The 27,882-nt window shown below is 41.5% G+C and overlaps 1 protein-coding gene across 1 annotated transcript in view; it reads right to left on the bottom strand.

Annotated features, from left to right (window-relative positions):
* Positions 1-2,612: 2,612 nt before the first annotated feature.
* KLHL14 (kelch-like family member 14) overlaps positions 2,613-27,882 on the bottom strand; it is a 46,471-nt gene continuing 21,201 nt past the window's right edge. Inside the window, exons 2-7 of the mRNA XM_009705247.1 lie at positions 20,311-20,400; positions 15,730-15,808; positions 9,194-9,384; positions 8,891-9,049; positions 5,804-5,961; positions 2,613-5,332 (exon numbers count right to left, since the gene is read on the bottom strand). Coding sequence (XP_009703549.1) covers positions 5,192-5,332; positions 5,804-5,961; positions 8,891-9,049; positions 9,194-9,384; positions 15,730-15,808; positions 20,311-20,400 — 818 coding nt within the window. The 3' untranslated portion in view covers positions 2,613-5,191. The remainder of the gene's footprint in view (positions 5,333-5,803; positions 5,962-8,890; positions 9,050-9,193; positions 9,385-15,729; positions 15,809-20,310; positions 20,401-27,882) is intronic.

Genomic DNA, 27,882 nt, shown 5'->3' with positions numbered 1-27,882 from the left:
GAAGTTATTTTTCATTTCTGGGAACAAATCATTTATTTGGATTTTCATATATCAGGATCACAGAGATTTGCCACAGTCAGATTTTAATTTTAGTTACATCTGAGCTGGCTTATATATTAGGGCACATAGTTTTGCATGAGAGCATCTTCTCAAATCTGTAATTGGTGTGGAACACTGACATGCACAGAATACATCTGACAAGGTCCAGAGAGTTAGGTTCAGTTTCGCTGATCAACATCTATGCTGCAGATTAACTGAATCTTTTATGGCATTACAAGCCCTCCAGAATTCATTAGTGTACTTTCCCTTCCCGCTAACCACTCTGACCTCCAGCGCTGCTGTTGCTGCTTCCTTGGTCTGGACCTGAGAGGCTGAAACACTGACTCCTTCCCGCTGCCGCACTAACAACAGAAATGAGACGTGTATCTGAAACTGCTCAGGAGTGTGTATGTTGGCAATTACCATCTTGGCCTCTTTAGCACTGTTTGGGATTTCTATCTCCTTTGTCTGCATCGGGAGAGCTCCATTTAAATTGAAACACGGTCTGTCCCTTAAAAGCAAGAGAACTAGAGTACTATATTGGCGAGTGATTATAATATAATACAAATCGGTATATATAATAAGGTTTGGCATGGATTTTTCTCAGGAACTGGCGCACAGATGCAGCTAGCTGAATAAATCATTGTATTAAAAGCAGGAAGGGGGATAAACACGTGAAAGAAAGCAATGCGAGTTTTTGGGAGGTGGGTGCACAGTACTTTTGAAGACAGCGCTACAATCAATGAAAAGCATATTTCTGAAATGCCATCTTTGCCCTCCTTAAGGGCACACGTATGGGTTGTGAGTCAGCAGCAACCCAGCCTTCTCACACTTCTTGGGCACTGGATGGGGAGCGCAGCTCAGGAACCAGGGAAATAACTTCACTCACTGGTCTGTTGTTTTCTAGACCCAGCTCTCCAAAAGTATCTAGGCAAGTTTGTCATGCTGAGGACAAAGACGAGAAGATTAATGTTTGGCAGTAAGGACAGCAGAGAAGGAGAACAGAGGAACAGTCCAGATGTCCAACTCCCAAAGACAACTCTCATCTGAGAATCAGAAATGGAAAGGTCGCTTCCCTCCAGGCCAGTGGGGACAGAGACTTGCGCCACATCTGCTCTCCTTGTGCTCCTCCCCACCAGCAGCAGCAGCTCTCCTCCCTTGCCACGGGTGCTGGCTGTAGTTGGGTGCTTGCCACAGCCCAGGCACCTCAGAGAGGTGTTGCTGGGCAGCTCTCTCATGATTTTTGTTGTGCTGAAGTCTGTGCATTGAAAGCTTGAACACTGCAACACCTAAATACTCTGCTGATTTGATCCTTCTGCTTGACAGCTGGACCACTGTAAACAATTAGCTGAAGAAAACAGGAGTGGTACCATTACCAAGTGCTTATTTAGTGTCATGTTTATTTCATATCCTCTTTTATTGCATTTTCTCATGTTTCTCTTCTGCTCTTTGAATTGCCTCTCCTATCACTTCTTTCCAGGCTTGCTCTGATGTGTGCTTCTCAGAAACCATCTTTGCCTCCATTACTTTCTCTATGCCTTTGATCCACAAGAACTTCCCCCCTTCTCCTCTTGCAGGCTCTCGTTTTCTGTTTTTTCCTTTCATTCTTACCTTTTCTTTCTCGCTTCATTCCCTTCCTTTCTAAATCATCTCTCTGCCCACTGCTTCCAGCTTCTCCTTTTCCCTCTTCTCCCGCACTACTTAAAAAAAATATGCATGAATCTCTGTTCCTTCCTTTCTCTTCTGAAATAGTGTCATTAATGAAACAGTCCTATTAATTGTGTTACCTTACTGTGGTTGCTGCTGGCTTGCCTATCCCTTCCTCATAACAGATTTGAAGAGGGCTGATCCCCTCTGGTTAGACCAGGCTCTTTCCTTGCGCCCTCAGCCCCCTGCCCTCCCCGGCACAGCTCACACTTGCTATACACACAGGGGTCCAGGACTGCCTTTTTGTTTGCTCAGTGTGCCCACTTGGTTTCCATAGGAAGGTTCTGGTCCACGACAAAGGTTGGTAGGCGTGAATAAATAATACATGTAGTACAGTAACTGGCAGCGATAATGGTTCTACTTCCTGGTAAAACCCCTGCCTTTACCTTGTCCCCTCAGCCTGGCAATACCTCCTGTCCCAGCTCCTCTACTGCTCACTCGTGCCAGCGCTTCCCCTCCAAGAATGGAAACACCCGTAGTTAGAAGGGCCATGCACCACATTTTGAAGAGGGAAGAAACTGCCACAACTAGCATTAAACTCCCCAAAGCACGACTGCATTTAACGGAGCGGTGTCCTTTTCACTTATCTTACCATGGGAGAGAGGAACGGGCAGAGCAGCGTAGGACAGAGGCATTTCACAGGCGCCGGATCGCATCCGTAGGCCTCCGAGGTCAGAGCCTGCCCGCAGGCGCGCAGCTGGGGCTTTTCCTGCTGGAACCCCAGGCCAGGCACCCGCGCTCGGGGGAAGAGTCCGCCTCACTACGTTTTACTGCGTCGCTGCGTTTACAAGCACTGAGTAATGGCACTTGGAGAACAATGAGGCTGTTATGTACGGCCACAAAGTAAAAGAAGTTTACGCATCTACATGATAAAAAAAGTTCCAAAGAATTTAATGTAGATATTATTTATACATACACTTTGTAAGTAGGAATATGGCAGACAGTTGATTAGTACATAAAGTTTTATTTAAAGTTCCCCCCCTACAAGCAAGCTTCATTTACACAGTCTAGTACTGTACAAAATTTACATTCTTTGTGTGACTTAATTCAGTTAGCACTTTCCTTGGTCATGCCTTCCTGAAAGATAGAAAGATTTACATACAGTCCTCATAAATCTTTAAATTATCTCGGTAAAAAAAAGAACCACTTAAAAGGACAACAAATATCCTTTAAAAATGGTACATTTTAGTAGAGACAGGTGACAGTCAGTGTTGAATGGCAGACCTTATCCTGATCTTAAATTCAAAGTTTCCTCATTTAGTATCTTAACAGTTTCCTTTTTATATATATTTATATTTATATACTTTCAACAGGAAAGGAAAAAAAAAAGTCATGATTGCACCAAATATATTTTACAAGGGATCCCTTGGATCTGAATGATATAAATAAATACAAAACCAACTAAGATTGCACTATATAGTAGAAATGGATTGAGATTTTAGGATATACACTCCACCTTTATGAGTTCCTTAGTGATGCTCACTGGAAAACTCCCCAATCGCACATTCAAATATTAGCATCTTCAGATAATTATTTTGTTTAAACAGTATTTTTCCAGGCGTGCAGCTACCTCATCAATTGGGTTATTGCATTTGTATGGTATCAGTCTTTACTGCATTACTCCAATTTTACAACTGTGTAATTCTGCTGCAAGCAAGGGAGTTGCACTGCAATAAAACTGGACTGATGCCAGAGAGAAACAGTCCTGTGGTATTTGCTCTCCATTATTTATATTGCTCTCAAGCATCAATATATAGTGTAATTTCTGTGTACATTCACCCTCTTTCTATTTTGCAAAGCAAGTAATGAATTCTTTCTCCTACCTATTCCCTCTGCAGCGGAAACCAACCTCCAGTAGTTGCCTGCTCCTTGCTTAACACACTAGCATTAAGTCCTGTCGTGAAAGAGATGTGCAGCCTTGAAAAGGCAGGATCTGAGTCTCCTTTGCCTTTTATCTGGTGCAGCCAGTTACAACTAGGCAAATTAAAGCCCAGATTCTTAGCTGACGTAAACCAAAGTACATCCATTGGCTTCAATGGACCAACGTCAGTTTATACCAGCAAAAAGGACGATCCTGAGGGTAATGGATGCAGCACCAGTAAACCACAATGGAAGAGTTACACATATACTTTACTGAGGTGTAGATGATGATGTTAACTGCAAGGTGGTGAAGGATCAGGCTCAGATTTTGTCACTGCTTTTGCAAAGCCAGGACAGAAAGACATAACCTTAAAACACAGACAGTCTGATTTGTGCAAGCAACTATGAGTTCACAAAGTGAGTCCTAAATGCTACTCATCCCATGTGGCAGCATTCTGAACTTGCTTTGCAATGTGTAAATAATTACACAGGCTACAAGGCAGTGGGAAGTCTAGCCTCATATTACTTTGGATCAATAGTAAAAATCTTTCAGAGTATGTTTTAAGATCAACCACACAGAGGTTTTTGAACTCTCTCCAAAATTGTGCACAACCATTTAAGAGTCCAAAGTAACACACTTACAGTTAAATGCAGTCTTCTTTTCTTTGGAAGCAACTAGCACGGATGCTCCTATCTAACAGGCTAGTGAAAAGTAAGTAAGGGTTCTGGTGCTTCGTGAAGTGGTCATAGAAATAACTTACTTTACAAACCCAGAATTTAAGGTGTAGGATCAAATTTCTGTTATACTAATGTAAATACAGTCATTCCACGTGATTTCAGTGACATGACTCTGACTTTACACGAGTATGATTAGAAGAATTTGATCCTAATCCCTAAGCTGCTAATGCAAGAAGTGCTCCGTAAAGCATGGCTTTCATTGTAGTCTGCTTTCCACTGCACTTACACATGGGGACTTTGAAGGCAGAGTGTATTAGTTGCCAAGCTGTGCAAAAACTGAATGGTATTTCTTTACCTTTCATAATCTTCTGATGCTGTGTTGCTTGCAGAGCATGTGAAGTAGCTGTAGGTTAGGATTACAGAGGAGGAGACAATTCTGCAATGCAGCGTGAGCTTTTCACTATCTGAATTCTGAAGCATTCATGAAAACAACATCCTCATGACTTCAACACAGATCACATGCAGGTAGATACAATGCACAATACTGATCTTGTCTCTTCAGGCTGTATTTGAACAGTTAGCCTTCATTTTTTTTAAAAGTTAAATTTGACGTGAGGAATATCTCTGCAGCAGGAAAAAGTTAAAATCAGTCTGAAATGGCAGTCTGTCAGCATGTAATGTTCGGTGTGTTTTAGCTACTTGCTTCATAAGACACCGGCATCTATCTGAGAAGGGACACCACTTGGTTTTTGTTTTCTTTTAGTTTGCTCCCAAAGCATAAATATGGAATAAGGGGTCAATTATGGTAGCTTTGTTTTAACAGGAATCCTGTTCTAATAAAATATTTACGTCACCCGTCATTATTTTCCCAAATGCAATCAGTGTTCGTGTCAGTGCTCCTTGACTATCATTTGTTGTACGGTACGCAGGCTGGCAATATGACAGTTGAACAAGCAGGTCCTGCAAGTGGCTCAGCAACATCTCCTTCTAGTTCTGTCCAAGTCCCTTTCTCAGGACTATAGCAAATAGTAGAAGATTTGTAGGCTCCCTGTAGTAGAACAAAAAGTCATATTAAACGTGGCTTTGGTAAAATCCAAGTCACACATCAGCTTTAAATATGTCTGAAAGTAACTCATAGTTTTGAGCTCTAATTTAGGAGCCCTTCAAGAGTTTGGTTTTCATATGGGTTGAGCACCCAGCCTCTGCAAATCAGGTTCCTTTACAAGTGCCATATAAGCAGAGCTATAAGCATATAGTCCCGTCAATCACTTTTGCCAGATTTCATCTGATTGTTATATTACTCCATATCAGTGAATACAGTCTGGTAATACCTCACCTAAATAGAAAAGCACAAAGGTAAAAAATACTGCATGTTCTTCACAAGTTGAAAACCAAACCAAAACCTGCCCTTGCAGCTACTTCACCCCTCGTCTCCTCTCTGTCCCATCTGAGTAATACACAGACGGGCCGCAAGAACTCAGAAGGAATGGAAGGGTCACTGCAGAAAGCAGGTACCCACCATACTCCAGCTGTAGCCTCCTACAAGGTAAATACTATCGTCAAGGACTGCGCAGCCAGGGCCACTGCGACCCTCCAGAATAGGAGTCTGGAGGATATTCCACTGGTCGCCTTTTGGATCGTAGCATTCCACAAGCATTACGTCAAGATGGGAGAAACCTGGATGAGGGCGTTGAGAAAAGAGAACATGTGTTATGGCATACTGTTTTATTATTGTACTGTTAAATTTATTAAATTACAGTTACAATTATATTATTACAATTATAACATCATTGTTAAACTCTCTTCTAGAAAATACTGCCATATACATTTAAGCTATCTTTTGTACCATTAATGTCTCATTATTTCAGTACCAACAGATCTGTTGAAAGCTTTTACCATTGGTTCTACAGTCTTCTACAAATCACAAGTACATATAAAACCTGAACAGATCAGAAAGTAACATTCAGTAATAACCTATCAATGATGCAAGCAGATTCAAGCAATATTCCTCATCTATCAGTGCTAATGTGAGTTTGAACATGTAGGAGAAGACTGTCCTGGCAGTCTTTGTCAAAGGTCAGCCCATCTGATCTATTCAAAAGTCATCAGATTAAATTTCACTCGGGAATCAACATCTAAGGAGTCAAGGGAGAGCTTAGACAACTGGTGCCACTTGGTTCCAGAGGGATAAGGTGCTTAGCACGACAGAAGTGATGTTCAGGACCAGTTTCAATTTTCAAGCTGATTTCAGGTGTACCCTAAGCACGCAGCTGTGATGTGACGAAGTCTTTAAGGTGACAGAAAATGTAATCAAAAAAAAAAAATGGTAGTCCCATCCTTCCCTGACAGACTGAAAAAGGCTCCATGCGACTGCTGCTTTGTAAGCACCAAAGGGCAGATAGGTCTCTGCTCAAGACTCTCAAGCTGTATCAATCAGTATCAATTAAGCGAGCCGAACATAGACATAGAACCCAGGAGTCCTGGTTCCTGCTCCAGTATTTAGGCATTTTCCTATCTCAAACTACCTTCTTTGATGCAGTAAAATTACAGTTTTCTTAATACGTTGGGATGCTTTAACTGACGCTACTGGTATGACAGAAAAGAGAAGTTAGATTTTCTGGAAAAGTGCATTTGGTGATATTGGTACTTCACAACAATGCTGCTTGTAAGAGTATTATTTATGTCAGGAATGAAGAGCTATGATGAAATAATTTTTTGTTGCTGTAAAGTTTTCAAGGGGCCACAGAAAGGCCACCGCAGTGCCCCCAGAATCTGTCAAAAGCTCTGTAATAAACTGCAGTACGCACATGACTAGCTGTGAAGCGGTAAATGCGCTGCTAACACTACTATACAGATCCAGCGTCACAAAGGAGGGCTTTGCCATGGAGCCCTGCTATTCCCTGCCTTGGTGGAGGATTTTTCATCCCCATTTCAGCCCCCTCCCCCCTCCCTTTCCTTGCGGTTCCTCCTTTTGTTTCACTCTACAGAAGAAACCAGTTTTCCAAAAAGCCCTTCTACCAGCCAGCCAAGGCTTTCCAGAAGCCTGGATGTTAAATAGCTCTCACAACAGCGAGCAATTCATACATAAGAAACGCACCTCAGGCAACAGCTGTAGAGGCAAAAATGCAATGTTCATTAGAAGTTGCTTCTTTCCCAGCGGATGGGAGGTGAAAGTGGGTGCAAAAAAAGGAGAAGGCAGGATGGAAGCAATTCAAGCCTATGCAAACCAAAGCACGTGCTTTGGCTATAGGAGAGCTGTCACATGTTAACTTTTACTTCCACAGGAGAAAAAGCCAACACTGTGGAGCTCTGCAACCTCTCCAAAATTTGCAGGTGCGTATGTGCAGGCAGCTTTTACCCCCTTCACTCTGTAAGGTCCAGTCCAGGAACACCGATCACAGCTTGGGGTGGGGAGTAGAGGCAGAGCAGCCCTGCACCTGGTTGCAGGGGTTTATGCACCTATACTATTTACCAGGGAAAATTTACATCTGAGACTTTCTACCCTACATGCTCCACAGACACTCAGATCTTCAAAAGCAGCATGTGGCTTCAGAGTCTCATGGGGACTGTGGGTGCTGGAGTCATCCAGGCACATGGCCTGGTGTTACTGGCACTTAACATCACTTTTTCTTTTGCATTACAATTTTCTCTTTTGTTGTTGTGAGGCTTTTTTTCTTTTTTTTTTAAGCAAGAAAGGAGAAAGAAGAAAAAATGTGAATATAAACTGTCAGATTGTCACGGGACAAAGGAGCAGGAGCTGTGCTTTTTGTCTAAGTGGCTGGATTAAGCAGAATCTCTTTAGCAGTAATAGCAACAGCATGTAGGTATTAAGGCAAAAATACCAGATGCCTAAGCAGTAGTTATTTTAATATGAGACCTTTTCAAAAGATGAAAACAAGAGACCTCTAAAAAGAATTATAATTAACAAGCTACATTTAATACTGAAAAGGGATCTAAAGACCCTAGTCCTAATATTTACTGGATTAAGCAGAATCTCTTTAGCAGTAATAGCAACAGCATGTAGGTATTAAGGCAAAAATACCAGATGCCTAAGCAGTAGTTATTTTAATATGAGACCTTTTCAAAAGATGAAAACAAGAGACCTCTAAAAAGAATTATAATTAACAAGCTACATTTAATACTGAAAAGGGATCTAAAGACCCTAGTCCTAATATTTAATGGCTGGAGGGTTTCTTTTTTTTCCTTCATTAAATCAGGAGCTTGTTTTTGTGTGTTGCTCTGAATAAAGCTCTCTCTAACTGCACATTTTGGAAAATGATTTACAGAGGAAAATATTGCTGGTACTTTCGGGTCAAAGAATAATCTGTTTGTTTCATCGAATTCTTGGTAATGACAAATTGTCCATGCCTTTGAGTAATGGAAGCTCCCATTTTTATTATCTAAAGCATTCATTACTCATATATTTAATGTACTGTTATAATTTTAAAATAATTTGCATAAAATGTTTTTAAAATTGCTGGCTCAAGTGTCCTGTTAAATTGTGTTGCTTGGTTTTTAATGTATTTAACAATGACTATCTAACAAAAATATTCTTTATCAGGAGATGGGGGACACTGAAATACTTCCTCGCTATTAAAAATGTGACCTTTCAAATGGTTCCCTCCAATTGCATACAGTCGATCATTCATTACAGCCAAAGTGTGGATTGCTCGCTTTGTGTTCATGTCCTGTTTTCGGGCCCAGACGTCCATCACAGGGTCATAGCAGTACAGCCAGGGGACATATTCTCCATTGTGAACACCTCCTGCAAATTAAATATACATCTATTAATTAATGTAAATAAAGACATTTTTGAATTTAGCTCTGTGGTTTTGGGTTCTGGGTGTTTTGGTGGTGGTGGTAGGTTTGGGTTTTTTGTTATATAGTAGAGATTATAAAAGACACTGGCCTGAAATATATATCTTGCCATTGTGAACGGCTCCTGCATGGGCTGCCAAAGGTTGTGGTAACGAAGACACATAACGCCACTCGTTTGTCTCCAGATTGTAGCACTCCACGCTGGACAAGTAGCCAGTTTCGTTTCTTCCACCGATTACATACAAGTTCTTGTCAAGGCGACAGGCGTAGAAACTGGCCCTCCTGGAGGACAGGGCAGAACAAAACAGAACAGGCCAACAACAAACCAATTAGACATTTTTTTTTCCTCTCCTGTTGACTCCCTGAACTAAGATAGCTGCTCCTCCGAATGCTTCTTCAGAGAGAAGTGCCCGGGAGCTTCTCATACCTACAGCTATGCTAGAGACTGTGGCTGCTTTGCTAACCAAATACATGCTCCATATCAAAGAAATACTTCATTTTTGGTGTCAAAACAATTAAGCACACATAAACCTGGCAGAAAATACCCCTTTTCAAAGCTGTTTGTTGCTTTTTCACACCTGTGAGATTAAAAAGTGCTCATTAATGTTTGGGGCATTACCTTGTAAGGGATAGAACAACTCAGTAAGACAAAGTGAAAAATGAGGTAGATAATGTAACAATAATAAATTATCTTGACATTCACTTTCTTTATGGTCCTTCAAGGGTCATTGTTCCCAATTTACTAAGAGAACCACATCATCAAAATTTTTCTTCAATTATCATTTTTTTCTTCTTTCTGCAGTGCTGCAAATAGAACAACTTCCCTTACGCTAGGCACAATATTACATTTCCATCCTTTAACTCGAAAGAGGTCCGTCTCCATCCAACAAACTCTGAGGAAAGTTTTAGCCACCTGTCTCCTTCACATGCAACTCGGGTATGCACGAAAAGAATTAATTTTTCTGGCCAGGACTGCTAGGTATGTATTAGTTTGTCTTCCTCGTGCCTCCAGAATTAACGGTGAGTGTCTGTTGCTGAAGTAAAAATAGAGCAAGAGATGATTTTGAGAGACCCTGTTTGGTGTAATTCACTTTCAGGGAAAGCTCCCTGGATTATTCAGCAGCAGGAAGGTTTGCTAGGGTAGAGGCCTTTAATGAGAAAGAAAATTGCAAAAGAGCACAGCTAGGCTAGGATGAAGACCCGTACAAAATCTTGAATGACAAGAATTGTCAGTCCCAAACCTAAAATTTTCTCCTGGGTGAAACCAGAGTGGCGTGGGAGCCCAGAGACAAGCAAGCAGGTCAGGCATGGCAAGGTCTAGCTCTGACAGTTCCTGCAAAGCAGGCATGCTGGAGTGTGCCTGCAGCTTGCCAAACCCTGCTCCGTGGCTGACACAATGTGCACCAGTTCCTGCCCAGGCACCCGAATTTGAATCTGGGAATAGCTGCATATTGCGCTCCTGAATCACATGGTAAATCTTGGGGGCTTGATGGTCACCTGCACCATCAAGGGTTTGATCCTGCAGACTGCTGCAAAGCATTCGGGATGAGCGGTGATCCACGTACAGAGCACAACACCCTGCAATGAACAGCTCTGGTACATCCCAACTCCTCCCCAGGCTTCCCTACGGTCATCCCATGACCAAGTGAGCTAGCAAAGCCCGGTGTGCCATGTCTCTAACCTGCCATCTAGCCAGGCACACATTCAGGAGCATTTCCTTCAGTGAAGGCAGGAGTAAGATCTCTCTCCTTTACTCAGCTGCCTGTTTTCACAAAATGCGTAGTATGCTTTAACGTTTTAGAGAAATTTCCCTCTTTGTTAAATGTGGCTGAGACTGGCTGGTGGTTTACGGGTTGGAGGAGAGGTCAAACAGACACGAAGATACAGCCATGGAAACAAAAGGGCTGGCTGGGCTTTCAGGGAGCAGATCTGATGCAACGCTGCCTGTTTCTGGCTTTACTTTTTGGATTTGGTGCACGCCTGACAGGGCTCCTCACCAGCCAGGGTCACCGAGCACCTCCTGTCCGCCTCTTTGCTTTCCCCTTGCCTGCACATGGGCAACTTGGATGGTGTGGGACAGCACCCTTTCTTGAGTGGGAACACCTCCAAAGGGATAAGGCTACTGAAAAAGAAGATGCAAATAGGAGGACAGGAATACTGCTAAGTGCCTCCAGCTCAACTGACGAATTAAGTAAGACCATTTAATTTATCTGTCAATGGGCAGACAGAAGCTGACGGCATATATTGCTCTGCATGGTTGGGCAGCAAATTGTGCATCTATGTTTTTAGCCTGATTTTCTATGGAAACAAAGCTTATTTGATTACACTCTACATGTACCCATGTCTCCCTGAGTGTTGTCTCCTCAACAAAAACCTGCTGGCTGATTTCACTCTAATTTGACAGAGGGTATAGGTGTTACAGGCAATCAAGTGCCTGTATGCTTCCTGAGAGTATGTGACAGGCCAGAGGCAAGACAGCCCATAGTGGCCTCAAAAGTAGGAAAAGCTGCAGAGGTCACATCCTATTAGACATCAGAGAACCTGCATGGGCAGAGACCCCTTCTCCAACCCGCCTGTGCCTGGGAGCTGCAAGGCAGAAACCCACAGGGCGTCTGTCCTCGACGCTTGGGATGCTCACGCATCCTCTTGTCTGTCCTCGCGCACCTCCTCTGACAAACCTGTTAATGAACTGCTCTCAGCGTGTTTTTTTTAGTTCAGGTTTAATAAACAGAGGTAGGTACAACTGGCAGGCATTATTCTCTTAACTAGGATTTCACTGACATCATTCTGTACGTGTACTCCTGGTTTCATCCACACAGTGTCACTATAAGGAGCAAAAATGAAAGCGTCAGCATGCTTCACTCTTCTGCTTGTATATGAATATTCACTCAGTAGCTCCTGTCACAAATATTTTAACCTTTTTGGTTTTTTACTTTTCAATGATACGATGTGTAAGGGGCATGCTGTTAAGTGATGACTTTTTAAACTGCTGTAAAATATGATTTAGATTAAAATATAATACAGAAATCTTTGCACGACAACTTTCCCCACAAAACTGGGAAGACACTATCCGTTCTAATCAGGCAACTGGAATGCACCTCAGGATCTGAATATGGACAACAAGAGAATTATTTTGTGGTTTTTTTTCAAAGTACTTGACATTCACTGGTCTCTGAAATGCTTTTCCTTCACACCCCTTGACTCAATAATCAACCCAACTAACTACTTCTTGTAAGTACACACACATAAAAGGGAAGAATTTCATTCTGTTTCTACAGATGATGAATTTATGCCCTGAAACAAGAAATACAACTATGAGTCTGAGGTTTAAAACTACCAATGCTGTTACTGATCATCGCAATATCTGGACCTGATTTCAGAGTCACTTTTAGAGTGTATGCTTTACTCTTTAAAGTCATCCTAATAAGGGTTAACACTACTATTATTAAAGTCAAAGGCTAAAGTCAAATGTGAAAATGTTTTTCTCTCTTTTTCTGCGGCTTTTCTCAGTTCACTTGGCCTCAGTCAGGACACTGACCTGCTCACTTCCACTTGTGCTTCTTCAGGCCCTGCTACAATGCCATGTTTTTTGCTGGTCTTTAAACAAAAACTTTTAACTCGGAATGTAAGAAAAAAGAAGATGTTTTAAATGTTATTATGTTCCACACACTTTGTTCAGCTCTGGGCTGAGCTGACAAGATGTAACAGTACTGACTAAGGTGTCCAACTGATGCTCATGCCACAAGTTCAGATAGATCTGCTACAAAGACTGCTCCTTCAGTAGGCATGTTAGTTTAACTGAACTGCTCTCCAAAAAGCACCCCGTTGTTATTGCATCATCAGGCAGATGTGTATTTCAAAAGCTTATGAGTCATTTGCTGCTTCTCTAAACAACGCACACTTAAAAATAGTACATACTTTTCAAAAGCATGTATTTTTGAGATGTTCTTCAAATGAAGAGAAACCAAACTTGGCTTTAAAGAAAATACACTGATGGCTCTGAATCCATAACAGGATTAGGCTTTTCTTTATAGCTCATACAGTGAAATCAATCAGATATGGATTTTAGCATATGAGATAAAAGTTTACTTATCAAATATTTCACACAGATTTTCAACCTGAGAATATACTGCCTGTGAATGGGACCCACATTTGCCTGGCAGTCATTTCAAAGGAGCTATTATAGGTTATCCAGCCAATTATTTTCAGACTAAAATTCCTAAGTAGATTTTGACTTGAGGGACCATAATGACTCAGAAAAACCCATTAAACAGTCCGTCTTGTCAACTGTGCCTGCATTACAACAGCAGAGACAGGGTGTGACCCTGTACTCCTGGGGCGGAGGGAGGGGAATAAATGGGAACTTTACCTGACTAAAGGAGTTGGGAAAGGAAAATGCATGAAAGCTCTCTTGTTTGCATGATCTTCTAAAAACTGAGCCAGGCCCTACCTCTAAAGGCTGCAACAACTCTGAGGAAGTCATTAGGGATGAGCAAATAAACCATTAAAAACATTTTAGAAAGTGATTTGAAAATCCCTGTTTTCCAACAATAGTCCCAATGCTTAGGAGCCTTTAAAGAAAAATAATGGGCAAGCCTATGAGTTATGTAACCTGAACAAGAGAGGGGACAATTAACGTTGTCATAGTAAAGCCCCCTGCAGAAGGAGCTATGTATAAGTGGACCATTACATTTAAATAACACTGTAAGGAGCTGAGATGTTAATACATTGCAGTTTATTACCAGGCAGCTGCTAGGCAATCACAACGTTCAGCAGAGTTTCTGACTCCTGGCTGAAGGCTGCAGCTTCCACCAGAGCACAAGGCAAGGCCTGTTCCACACCTGCGATTACAAACTCATTTTTTAGTGCAACACAACTGGCCACTGTGGAGATGGGAAAACTCCTACTGCCTGCTTTCTCCAACCCTCAACTACCTCCTTCTGCCTTCCGAGCTTTGTCGGCCAAATAAACCCAACTGTTTAGCCAACCGCACATGCCTCTCAGGAGTTTTGCTTGCAGATACCCAGAGGGCCTAATTAGGACACAGATTAGGCTCCACAGAAGAGCTCCAGGCTCCGTACAAACACTGTCAGCCTCCCGGTTTGCTGGGGATGACCTGCACGGCGATGCACAATGTCTTGCACACCTTCTGTCTCCCACCTGAGCCAGCGGTGACGCAGTCTGGGGAGCTGAACCAGAGGGGAAGGCGTCCCTCTCTTTTAAGGTAAATAACTCACTTGTGGGGTTGTCCCACAGTGCTGGCTGGAGTGAAGGAGAAGGCTGGGGGCTGCCAAAGCAGGGCCACCTCTTTAGCTAAAGCTTGCTGTTGGACTAGCTCTATTAAAAATTAAAAAAAGAAAAAGGGATTTTAGTAAAGGATTTTTAAAGTAAAGGATGATGTTATTAATAAAGCCAGAGACTATAATGAACCGTGATGCTCTTTTTTATCTCTATTTATATGGCTAATTTTATCAGTTCACTGAGCTCCAACAGGGAATGTACTCAGATCTGTTCCACTCGTGCTTTTTCATGCACTGGTACAATGCAGTATTTTTCGGTGACAAGCATCACACATGGGTTTGCACATGGACTTAGGTCAATCGAACTGAATCCTGAAGAAAGGCCCTTCAAAAACTCTACAGACTGACATTTTACCTCTGGAAATCTGAAAAGACAGCCATATTTCCATGCATCTTGTAATACACACCTTGAAGTGCAAGGTTGCACTGAGTTCAATATATTTATGACTGCCAGACACCTGAACACTGTGGAGAGCCAACAAAAAAAGAGCTACAATACTGACAGCACATGGAATAAGGAAAGTGACTTAGGAAGACACTGTGAGATCTCTTGTACATTGGATCCGTCAAAAGATGGGTGTTGAACTAAAGGATGGACATGGAATGCTTTTTCATAAAACACTGACTCTGGATGTTGTGCCTTTGAGATTCTTCTTACGAAACATGCATCATTCAGTTCACATTTGGGGGACTTTTTTCCTGCCAGGGTAGGATTTGGGATCAAGAGTTAAGTTTATGCCATCTCTATGGGTCACTGCTCAAGTCCGCATGCACCTCTGCTCTTTGGTGCACAGTAAGATTAAAATGTGTGCTACTCTAATATGCATCAGCTGACAGCAACTTCACTCAAAGACCTCCTAGGATTAAAAGCCTTCTGACAAGCAGAGATATGTTCAGGAGAGCTTTTCATTGCTGGTGTGGTGAAACAGGATGGAGTCAACATGTGAAGTTTTCAGTTCCCTATAAGATATCTGACTATAATTACTGCTTGTTTACTGCAAATTCATCACGACACTTCAGTCAGGGAACATGACAGGACACTATGGAGACTTCAGAAGAATCCTTCAGACCGTACTCAGGCAACCAGTAACTGCACAAAGTACATGGTTATTTTGCATGAGTTAGCACTGCAGGATTTGGCATCTGGAGTTTTGAATTTGGAAAGTTTAAAAAAATTAGGAGACAAATGGGACGCAACTGCATGCTGCAGTTTTATCTCATTATTTTCAATGCTTCCGTAGGCCTCCTTACTCCCAGAACTAAGTCAAACTTGAGCTGCTCCTAGCATGATAAAACATATATTGAAAAACATGTAGCAGGTTTTTACCTCTCTTGCATGGGTGGAAGTTGTATCCAGCTGTTAAACCTGGGATCGTATCGGCTAACAAAGTTTGTACTGTGTTTCCCTGTAAAGACAGATTATTTTGACACTCAGCTGTTTTGTTTCATGTATTTAACATCATGATTGTAATATATATTACATATACTTCACAAGTTGACAGCTTTTATGAAGGGTTCCCCCTTTTACAACAATGTATGATTACACTATGTGTACAGTAATAATTCAACAAATGGGGCACTGCAAGGTTTGAATTAGCAATTGCTAGCAGTAAAAGCAGATAAAGATTATTCTTGCTCTCTATAATAAGATCTTGAAAACGTGTATTTAAATTTACTTATAGATGGTGTGGTATTTTCACAGCCACAATAAATCACAGCACTAACAAAATTACTGCCCAAAAGAGAGTATACCCATGGTATTTTTATGACTAGAGTATTTTGTGTCAGGTAAAGCAATCAAAGGGAGAACACGTGCTTTTCTTTCTCCTCACATCATCTCTATGTGGAACATGGTAAAAAAACCTTGTGCAAATAACCAGGAGCTGTCTAAGCCATCAGCATGGGCTATGCAGTGTTTGCACTAGATGGTTTATTCTACCATGTACTTTCAGCGTAAGTTAGAAGGAATTACACATGTGCATCGAAGGGGAATTACACTCTTAGAGTTTTATTCCAAGTGTGTTAGCTAAAATATGAAACATGAGCAACGTACACCGCTTAACTAGCTTATCCCTGCTGTCAAGCCCAAAACCTGTATTCATATCTTCACGATATTAAGATTTCACCTTATTTTACATGCAGATTGACATCAAAGCAAGAAAACTGAATCAAGGGAGTGTATGGCAATTTCCTGTAACACCTGAGACTTCAACAGATGAGGATCTCAGAAACAGAAACCTTTGTTTATGTACGTGTGACTAAAAAATTGAATTAGAGGCTTCACAGGCCAGCAGAATAACCCAACTGTGTATGTCACAGTTCTATAAATGGTCACTGGGTATTCTACAAGATAAATATTTTTGCATTGGACAAGCCTCTGTAGGATTGGCTCGCTTTGCTTGTTTCATTCCACACTTACTTCAGCATGTGTAAATAGACCATCAAGATTGTAGAGAAGAATAACAATACAGCTAGAATTTATATTCATAATAATTTAAGATCATGTTCTACAAGAAAACAGAGAAAGAAACCATGTTGACCACTCTGTCTGGAAGCCAACTCATTCTCTCGCTATGTTATAAGCGTGTTCTATATGAGGAGGGTAAAGCAGAGGACTGATGAATAATGCAGCATTTCTCTTCAAATCCAGCGTGGTGCCTAATGAGGACCAAAGCCCTTTATGCTGAGCACCACCCAAACACATCTCAAGACATGGGGTGAGATCCCCATACACTAAGGGCAACTGGTCATTTTGCCACTGGGTTTAGTGAAGTGAGGCTTTGCTCTTGGTCCCTGTCTGAATTCCTTTACCCTATACAGACAATTTAGAAAAAGAGGTATTGAGAGACAGAGATTCAATAAACAGTAAACCAGTAACAGCAGGCATCCAACTGGCTCTAGGTCTCACTATTTAGGACATTTATTAATCAACTTCCATTTAAAAAAACAGGATTTCAAAACAATATAAATATTGATCAGAAGTTTGGACTTCTGGTCGGAGGTTGCAATGCTGCCGTATCCACTGCATCTTTCAGAGTTACTGGGGACTTCAGTGGTCACTGGTTATATAGCAGCTTTTTAATTGGTGTCATACAAACCTATGACTTGGGGACCTTGGCCTCCTAACACAACATGCGTCATACACATATTCACTACAAATACCACATATGTAGAAGATTGTATAGCGCAGGGTAGAAAAAGAAGGGTTTAGTGAACCTAAAGTGGGAATACAGGATACAAATCACTGGTCACTTCACAGGAAGGGAGATGAAATTGAACTAGAATAGGCACAAAGAGCTACTATGGCAACACGAGGAACAGAAAGTTTACCTTATGGCAGGAGACAAAGAATTTGGCTTGTTACACCTAGGAAAACAAAAGCTGAAAGGGGATAGAGGCAATCTCTGTAATACATCAGAGGAACAAATCTCCAGGAGGGGAAAAACTATTAAGTTAAAGGCCAACTTTGCCATGAGAACAAGATGATTTAGACAGTCAAAGAATATATTTGACTGGAAATTAGAATAAGGCTTCTAGTCATTTAGAGCAATTGGATTCTGTAACAGCTTTCCAACAGGAGCAGTGAGGGCTAAAAATACAACAGCTTTTCGAATATAGCTTAGAAAATTTACAAAATGGGACTATATGATGCCTGTGATGGCAGGAAAAGGACTTGATGACCTACTTAAGCTGTCTGGTGTAACTGGTTTGACTCATGTTTAATTTTGGACTTCAGTTTAAAAGAGAACTGTATCTATTATTTTGCCTTGCTCTTCAGTCAGGAGGTTACACGTTAGGAAGCATCTGTCAGAACACAGAAACTGTAACAAATGATCAGAAATCAGGACAATGGGACGAAAAGAGGCAGATGCTGCTCACTGCTCTCTACAGGAAGGTCTCTGCAGCCATGCCAAAAGGTGAAGGGCTCTGAAAGTTATGAAGGTTGCTCTTAAATCCATGCCTGTGTTCTGCACCCTGCTTTCATCAGCGTTTATTCGTGCGGGGATCCCTTGTGACTGGAAAGGCATAGCCGTAGGATGTAAAAAAGTGAGAAAAAATGTCTGTGATGCTCTCTGGGTTGTCAGAGAGTCACAGGAGGGGGCATGGCTGCTCCTCGGGGCCCACCCAGCTTCTCAAGAATCTGCCAGTCTGATGGCTAAAGAAATGTATGGTGCTCCTTCTGTTGCCTCCACCTCAAGGATAATTCCTTCCACTGGAAAAACACCTGGCACATTCTCATTCAGATCAAAAGCCTTGTAATGCTGTGACAAGACAGTTCCAGCCAGGTCCATCTGAAGCCTCTTCTGTGCTATGAGGATAGCAGACAAGGGCCTTCACGTAAATTCAAGCAGGGACGTGCAAGCAGTTTCTATGCAGCTGCACATTTAGAACAAATCGGTTCCAAGACAGAACTAGCCTAGCAATAGCACAGGATGTAGTTTATGATTTCAGGTCCACTTTTTGTGACAAGTAAGATCCATTTCTCTTGGGGAGAGAAATTCGTAAAGAGATCAGTAGCAGCAATGCTCCTAGCTCTTTTATTCCTATCTTCTCTACAGAAAAATCACAGCATTGGTATTCACAGAACAAGGAAGCTATTAGACATCTTCAGCAACATCTTCAGCTCAGGATTTGATCTAGGTGACCTCAGACCTAAGGTACTATCCATCTCATGAACAGTTGTGCTTGACTACTAACTCACATGCAGGATATGTACCCCTTCTAACATCTCTCCATCACCTTGTGACTCAGTTTCCACATCTTTAAATTGTGGGTAATGATACTTCTTTTCTTTTATCCTTCATGTGACATGGCCATTTAATTATAAACTGTCTGGAACAAGGTCTGCCTCTTATTACCTGTATGCCTACCACCAAGCACAACAAGGGCCCTCAGTTGTTGCATGTGGCTGATAGTCCTAATAATAATTATTATTAATGATACCACGCTATCTCCTGTTTAATATAAAGGAGATTCAACAATAGAACTAAAGGGCTTTTCTCCTAAGACATTTAGTGATATTTTTAACTAAACCGGAAATATGCTTATAGGGTGGACTGGATTGTTTGTCTCAGGTTTTAGGAAGTGAACAGATGTAACAATTTTCTATAATTTGGTTTAGTGCAGATGCTGAAATGGGGCATTCACAATAAAATATATGCAGTATATGTAATTTCAGCTGGATCCTCTGGTGTTTTAAAGTAAAAATGTGTACCTGCAAGCTGTTTTATGGTTTCTCAGTCATAATTATCTCTGTTACACAGACTGCTACAACTACAACTCTTTCTTCATGTGCAAGCTTTTTAACAATGTCTTGACAATTTTGTGAATTTTGCAAGGCATGGTATTCTCCTTTTGCTTTGCTCAGAAGCCTGTTAAATTGTTTAATTTCTCTTTGCGGTAAATTTATGAAGTAATCAAATCAAAGAAGGTAGCAGCAGATAATCTATACGAAAAGCTCTTGCACAAGACTAAAAAAAGGACCAGTTTAAGAATCTGAGAGTCTAGATAATTAACACATTAACAACTTTAGCTGCGAGTATCTTGTTTGACAATAGAAAAGAAGCATTCATCTACTGCAATTGCATTATTATATTATGACTGGAAGGAGACTGGAAATGAAGGTTAAAATTCTTAACAGCTGCTGCCTGGTGCATGCACTTGAAAGAGTCTGTTCTGCTGCCTGTGGCATTTCTCAAGGGATGTGGGAGCTGATGAATGACGGAGATGCTAATGCTAAAGTACCAGATATTTATTACATCAGTATCTAAAAGTAGCCTTTACTAGGTTCAACAATTAGGCTGAGGGTCCTCAAAACCCCTTGCTAATGACTACATCTGCTGACCTGATGGACAGACAGACACAGGAAGGCAGATGCTGCCTGTGCCTTTTAAAATTCTGTACATACCATTAGGGTTCCATTGGTCTTCTCCTCCCAGCACAAACAAGAAGTTTTCCACTTCCACGACACAGTGATGGGCACTGTTATATGGCATAACTGCAAGTAAAGCAAGAATTCTTTGTCACCTCAGGGCAGTGATTCCATCAAGTATTTCCAAAGGTACAAAATACCACACTGAGATTACATCTGTATCAAATAATAGGGGAATGCATCACCCCAAGCACGTATGTCCACTGACCTAGCAGCAGACAATGCCGCTTGTTAGTAATCTTACACTATTCAATCTGGCAAATAATTATGGAAAAAAGCTGGAATTCTGGTCCCTCAGTGCACCTCCACCTGCCCAAGTGCTGTATATGCTGCTCTAAAACTACTTGTAAAAAGGGGTGAAGTTGCCTGGTATTTCCCTAAAAATAAGCAGATGCGAGGAATCCTAGTATGCTAGGAAACATTAAAAAAACCTCAGCCCAGCTTTGTTCTGCTGGTAATGTTTCCACAAGAACAGTCAGTATGTTCAGTAGCTTTCTATTACACAGCAATGAACAAGCTGCATTTCCATACAGTTTTAAGTTTTTAAATTAAGGTCCTGCTGATTTAATGCCTTTTCCAAATGTATACGCTTAATTTCCTGTACAATGTCATTAGCAGCACAATCACACATTTTCTATTCATCTAATCAGGAAGCCCTTTGTTAACAAAGATCAAAACTGTGGCATTAGGTTTGCAATATCCCTTTTTTTCTGGAGGTGTCGCAATTACTATGGACCAACTACAGTCGCAATAATCTATTTTTTTTAATTTGCATTGTCCACTGAAAATGCTAAGACATAAAAATAAGGACTTAGATATACATAATATACACATATTATTGCGGTGTGCCATTGAGCACTATTGTGATATTATATGGTAAATGTAAACTTACACAGCATTAGTTATCATACCACATAGAGTAGTTTTGGCCCAGCGACACCAGTAGGAAAAATGATGTCCTTGTTCAGCTCATCATATGGGCACCTTAAATCTAGGTGAGGACAAATGGGGAGGTGATGTGCATGTACAGGCAGGGAACTTATTGCTTGACACGGATCAACAGAGCACTTAGGAAACCAGTGCAGTGGGAAATCAATATGACTCAGGGCCAGCTCTTACTTTGTGCTCTTTTGCCAATGCCAAAAAAAAAAAAAAAAAAAAGAAAGAGGCAGCCTATCTCACACTTGGATTATTTTGGGTGATATATCTCTCATTTCATTTGTTTTATTATCTTTTATTTTTCTCAGAATGCAGTTGTGCAGTATAGCATATGCAAATAATAATAAGAAGAAATACGCACAGCTTTGTTATTTAGGACACATTTTCTTAAAGATCAAGTGGGCTCATTTAAGCTTCTTACTGAAGTTTTTGCCAAAGCAATGATGAATAAGTAAGGTATGTTTTTAGTTTCTAGTAAAGGTCGAATATCATTTTCATAGTCTGTGCTCTTACAAGTCCTGTAAGTGAAGCAGTTCTTAAATTGGGCAGCCAGGTACAGTGAAAGTTCGTTAATTAAGGTTATTTGTTACTAGTACAGTTTATATAACTGGGAAGTAATCCTATACTAGGCACTGCATAACATTTCATGCTATCTAGAGATTCCCACAGTGGGATGAAAGAATGAAAAAGATTTTTGTTATCTCCTTAGCCCCCATATCATATTTATCTCATTCTTTAATCTCAGACATTTTCCTGGTTTAAAATCTTCTCTCTCAACCCCCCAGCACTTTCCTTGATTTTGTGGATGCTTGTACTGCATAATGAATTTGGTTCTCCCATGGGAAATTTACTGTCTTCCTTAGATGCTTCTTGGGACCCCTCCTCTCAAGAAGAGACTCCCCAGGATCAGTCTGCAGGGGCTTCAATTCTTCCCTAATCCATGCTCTGTTATGGTTTCGAGTTAGGTCCAAGCCAGTGGTTGTATCCTCAACCAGGCTCTTCTGTTGGTCAATCTGGAGAGATCTAGCATTTATCAAAAGAACTGTCTGCAGGCAGCACACATGCATATTTTTCATGTTGTGTTTTCATTTTTGCAAACACTTTTGTTTATTTATCCTCCATGTTGACACAAACAGGGCCAGTAGAGGAAGAAATTATATTTTAAGCTTTTCCGCTGTTCCCATGCATATAAACTATGCAATAAGACTCCCACACTTATGATGATAATTAAACCTTGAAAACTAAAGGCTTAATCCTGGCTCCTACTTAACTTGATGGCAACATTCCCACTGATACGGGATTGGGCCCAAATGACCCGAACTACCATCCGTAACTCACAGGAAAGCTAAAGGGAAGCTTGCCTTAGAAAGGAGGGTAGTATTTGGGCTTCAGAAGGAAAGGTGACTGCAATAAAACACTGCAGACCTTTACTATGACCTTTGTTTCTCACAGAGCTTTGGGGAAAACTCTGTTCTTGGTCTCATGAATCTGCCCATGGGGCTGGAGGGGACTGGACAAAATGGAGGACGGAGCAACACTGTGGACATCGAAGAGGGAGGGAGTTTTGGCATTGAAATTGTGAAATCACCAACATCACAATCTTTCTCCCTGACCATTTTCAGGGTCGCTCAGAATCATGAGTTATACACAGAAATAAAAACTATGGGAATGAAGAATTTTTTTTACCGCTATAAAATGCCCCTTGGAAGCACCAGAAAACTTGTGCTGTAAACCATAATCCCTTATGAACACAGCCCCATATAGGACCTAACTTTTCATAGAAACAGCCAAAATTACATGGCAATGAGCATGCTAAATTCAGCATCTAGTAGGAACTATCTTCTTAAACTCACTGGGTTTGTCAGGGTGTAACAGGAAGAATTTGGTCCATCACACAGTCTGGCCAGGCTGCTGCTTTCATTAATTTTATATGAACCTTTGTCTGCTGTTTTGCTTTAATAATGTGAAAATCCCATCTTCTCATTTTTCGATTTCAACTCAGAGGAACACCTGCCTGCCCCGCAAAAAGGGTATTTGAAGAGAAGTTTGTACGCCACGCTCAAACACAGCCCGGTGTGAGTTTTTAGCGTGTCAGTCAGTGAGTTAGAGGGAAAGGGTAAGGGGAAGCTAATCAGGATGAAATGAGATTAAAGGCTGTCTAATTTTACAGCAACTGTGATCCATCAGCCACTGTGAAAGTGACAGTGGAAATGAATGATGGAGACAGACAGGTGGGGCTGTACATTTCACTGATTTATCCTCAAATGCACTGGGCCTTATTTTATTGAGTGAACATGACCGCATTTATCATGACTGTCATCTAAACCCACTTCCCTCCATTTAAAAAGGTCACTTTACTAGGAGGGAGTAGGATAGAGGCACTTTCAAAACAGATTTAAAATTTAATAACACATGTTTATAAAACCCTGTGCAAGAATTCTCAACTTTATTAAAGACCGATTTAAAAGGAAGGGGAAAAGACTATTAAAAAGAGGAGAAGATGAAAAAAAGCCATGGTCATCTGAGAAACATGCTTAGCTGCCAAGGTGATAGGTGCCTAGGAGTTAAGTGAGATGGACAGATAAAACAGATCAGTCGGCATGGGCAGAAACCACCTTTTCTAAGCCCCTGCCCCTCACACACACTTCCCAAATCTCGGGAGGCCCATGGTTAACAAACTTGTGCTTTCCAGGACTGAGGGCACAAACGCGTCCAAGCAGCCCTGCAGAAGACAGCACCCACACCAGTCCCCTTCCCACGCAATTTATGTGTGATGGGTAGCAGACCCTCAGTAAGGTGGGAGGCAATTTCTCAGGTACAGATATGTAACACGCAGAGCTTTCCAGGTCAAAACCGAATGGGTGATTTATACTTGAGAATGATCTGGAAGGCAGTGGAGTCCAAGATTGCACTGGTGTTTGCTAAGAAATACTTCTCTACATGAACATCAGTGACATTGTACAGGAGGTGACACTCGTGGACACTCTTCAGACACAGATGCAGGTAGAAGACACAGCAGCACTCTGCACATCAGGATAGCTGTCCCAGGCAAAAACTCCTCACATATGCCAAACCTTAGTTAATGAACAGCACCAGATAATGTTCTGGGACTTACTTTCAAAAACAGTCTACAGCTTATAGCCAAATGTTCATGAAACCAAACATTCTCAACCATAATGCCTAAGAGGTCAGCCAGATGCAACGATGCTCCAAAGGCACCTCCAACTTTTGTATAGGGGTGACAGCGACACACCTCACTCACCTAACAAAAATAATGGGTGCTGTTCGTCTTACCCAGTGTTGCTTAGCTTCTGCCAACAACTGCACATTTAAGAAACAGCATCTGGTTGTTCTCCATATGTTAGTCAAGGGGTCATCAGTTCCTCATTCTCCTTACACCTTCCCCGCCTATCGTCACTTCAACACTAACTAGCAGGGAAGAAGGGGGAACAGGAATGGCATTTCTCAAGACAGGAGGAGGGATGAGCTCTGCTCCCAGGAGATCTGAAAGCTGTGATACAGCCCATAGCCATTCCCCTGCTCTACTAAAAACTCCTTTCAGAAACTGCACATGATTCTTCCATAGATCCATAAATCCACAGATTTTTCACCGCCCTGAACTGTTCAACTGCTTGGGATACAGGAGGTACTGTGAGGAAAGCCAAGAAAGCCAAGAAATCCCTTCCTCAGCTACTGCACAGCTTGAGCATAGCCCCTTCAAGACTCAGTACGCACCAAGAAGTCATGCTTATCATCTCTAACGACCTATGCAGATGACGCAAGAGAAGAGTGTGTTTCCAGAACCAGGATGTCATTACCAGAGGACATATGGAGTCAAAAATGACCTTCCACAATATCAACAGCCTAACCTGTTGGCTACGTAATATTCAACTACTGCTACTTGAAAAGTGGTTATTTCCACAGCTCTCCAGAGAGCAGAGTGCCATGAGGAGATGCCTCTTTCCAGTACAGAAGGCACCTACAAACTCACTTTAGGAGACTGTGATTTGCTCATGGCAGAGACACAATATTAATTTCATTCCCAACCCTCTCCGCAAAATGCTGGCCAGACCACAGCCGGTACAATTATTTCCTGAGAAGAGAATATCAGATACTGTTCACCTTTCTTTGGTTCATACATCATTTTCAGGAAGACTATGCATTTATTACTGAATGTTACTTGTTATTTCTCACCAAGGAGGTTATATAAATAAACGCTAGGATTCCTCTGAGAATTGTTCACTTCAATTGTTTGTTATTTAATAACTGTGGGGAAAGCCTGACCACAGTAAGTATGAAATCCTAGCCCCGGGTGAACATGGTAGAAGTTTTCCCATTGACTTCAAAGGCATCAGGTTTTAACCCACTGGTATTTTCTGCTCAAAAGATAATGCAACAAAGTTAAAAGAGGACAATAATCAACAGTAGATGGCAAATCTCTCTGTTAACATTCCTATGGCCAAACTGTACCCTGTCACCTCAAATTCAAGCAAATATGCGTGAAGTATTTTTTCTAGTAACACGCCAATGCCAATCTTGAGTCTGAGCTCAAGTTAGTGGGGGAAGCCTGGGACAATCCAACAGCAGTCACCACAAGCAGAAAATCCTAAGATGAAGCACTGTGCCTCAAAGTCACCTTTGAGAACAAATAACTGGTATAGCTCTGGTCCAGCTGCACCACAGAGAACTCCATCAGCTCAGCTACAATCTTCACAACCTCTTCATCCCCATGCCAACTTCATTCAAGCCATCACAGGTAGGATGGGCACAGGGCAGCTCAATTCATCTAAGACCCAGGCCCTACTTCAACTGAGGCTACAGGCAAGTAAAGGTAAAACACCACCCGAAATCCACCCTCGATTCCAAATAACATAAGCACTAAGAAAGAATTATCTGAGCAGATGAAAGTCCTTGGAATCATTGGCAACATAATAAATAGTATTTCATATAATTAAGATATTTCATATTAATTAAGACATTTCACATTATGAAGATACTTCTTAATAATGAAAATACCAAATTTTTCATTCAAATGTCAGGAGTTCTTCTTTTGATACATTCTCTACAATAACACCAGCCAGGCTTTTTCATCAGGGTTCTCAGTTTAATTGTTTTAACGGGATAAATTTTTCATATGTGGACATCTAAAATAAGACACTTAAATTCATGCTGATGTACCAGATCAGGCAAATATAACATCAGGAATAGCTGCCACACTAAGCTCCCTCCTGAAATAAACTGTTTTAAAGACACTTGGATTCAAGTTCTGAGTACAGGCCTGTCTGCTTCCATGGGTGAAATTCACCCTACGGCAGAATGTTCTGTTGGGTTTTCAGCAACACATACATGTGGCTGTTTCCAAGAACAAATTCTACGCATGGGGTTTTGAAAGCTGCAAGCACCCATTTGGATTTCATTTTAATAATAAAATAAAGCTGTCTACTCAGATAAACAGTGTCTGAATAAGGTAGGAAAATACTGCATTCCCACCTTAAAAACTGATGTTCCTGTACCAAAATCCTGATAGAATCCTCCCCATGCAGTGTTTGGCAAACCTATGCACACTCTGCAGCACCTCGCTGCCACCTTCCCCATGGAAATGACTCCACGCAGCTGAACTGCCGATACAGCATCTGAGAAGCACATGTAAGTGAATACAACAAACGCCTTGGCATGACACAGAGCAGGGGGATGTAATGCACGGTCCTGCGGGAAGGTTCAAAGTGACAATTCCTCTCGTTTTGTTATCCCCCACTTACCCGCCAACCTGCTGAATGCTGTCCCCAGCCACCCAGATGCCCCACCGATTCCCACAGACCGTTCATCAGGAGACATTTGTTGTCCACCACCATGAGTTATGCCATCTTACCTCAGTCATGGTTGCCCCCTAGTAGAATATGTTGTGTACCTGCTCAGGCCTGGATTTATGGTCTCTAAAGTACAGCCCAACATATATTACTGGGGAATGACATCTCGTCACATCGTAACAGTCTTATGACGAAACACTCAGGTGTGACATTTCGCACAACAAAATCTCCTCATGGAGGAAATGATGAATAGTCCCTGATAGGAGAAAACCACGGCAGAGTTGCCAGAAAGCTCCAGAAAGAAATACTATTTTGTCCCACTGGAGGCTTTCAGATCCTCCAAGACATCAGCTCAAGGACACGCATTCCCTTTTCTAACAGTGCCACAGGACAAGCATCCATTTGTGGCTCAATTTCTACCTGACCTTGAGATGCCTGCATTCTCCTGGTCTCCTCTAAAGGTAACCTTCCAAGCTCAAGACAACCACATCTACTCCTTGCATTTTCCTGGCTGGATCGTGTTGGCGCTGCTCAGGGACCATGTCTTTAAAAGAATTCATCACATGCAGCAAGGTCTTACTTGGCCCTCGCTGCCCCAAAAGTCAAATCTTATTTTCTCTTTTGGTCTCAGTACTTCCTATCCTGCTCTCCACTCTTGACTAACACACTATTTTAGAGCAACCAAAAGTTTTTTTTCTTCCCACTAAGTCCTGAAGTCATTCCAGGAGAAGAAGAAAAATGTGATTTTCCATTTGGAAAACTGTACTTGGAGGAGGGATGTGCCCATATTTCACCATATTAA

The sequence above is a fragment of the Cariama cristata genome, unplaced genomic scaffold (genome assembly GCF_000690535.1).
Source record: "Cariama cristata isolate BGI_N322 unplaced genomic scaffold, ASM69053v1 scaffold19188, whole genome shotgun sequence".
NCBI lineage: Eukaryota > Metazoa > Chordata > Aves > Cariamiformes > Cariamidae > Cariama > Cariama cristata.
This window is presented reverse-complemented; position numbering and strand designations above follow the sequence as displayed.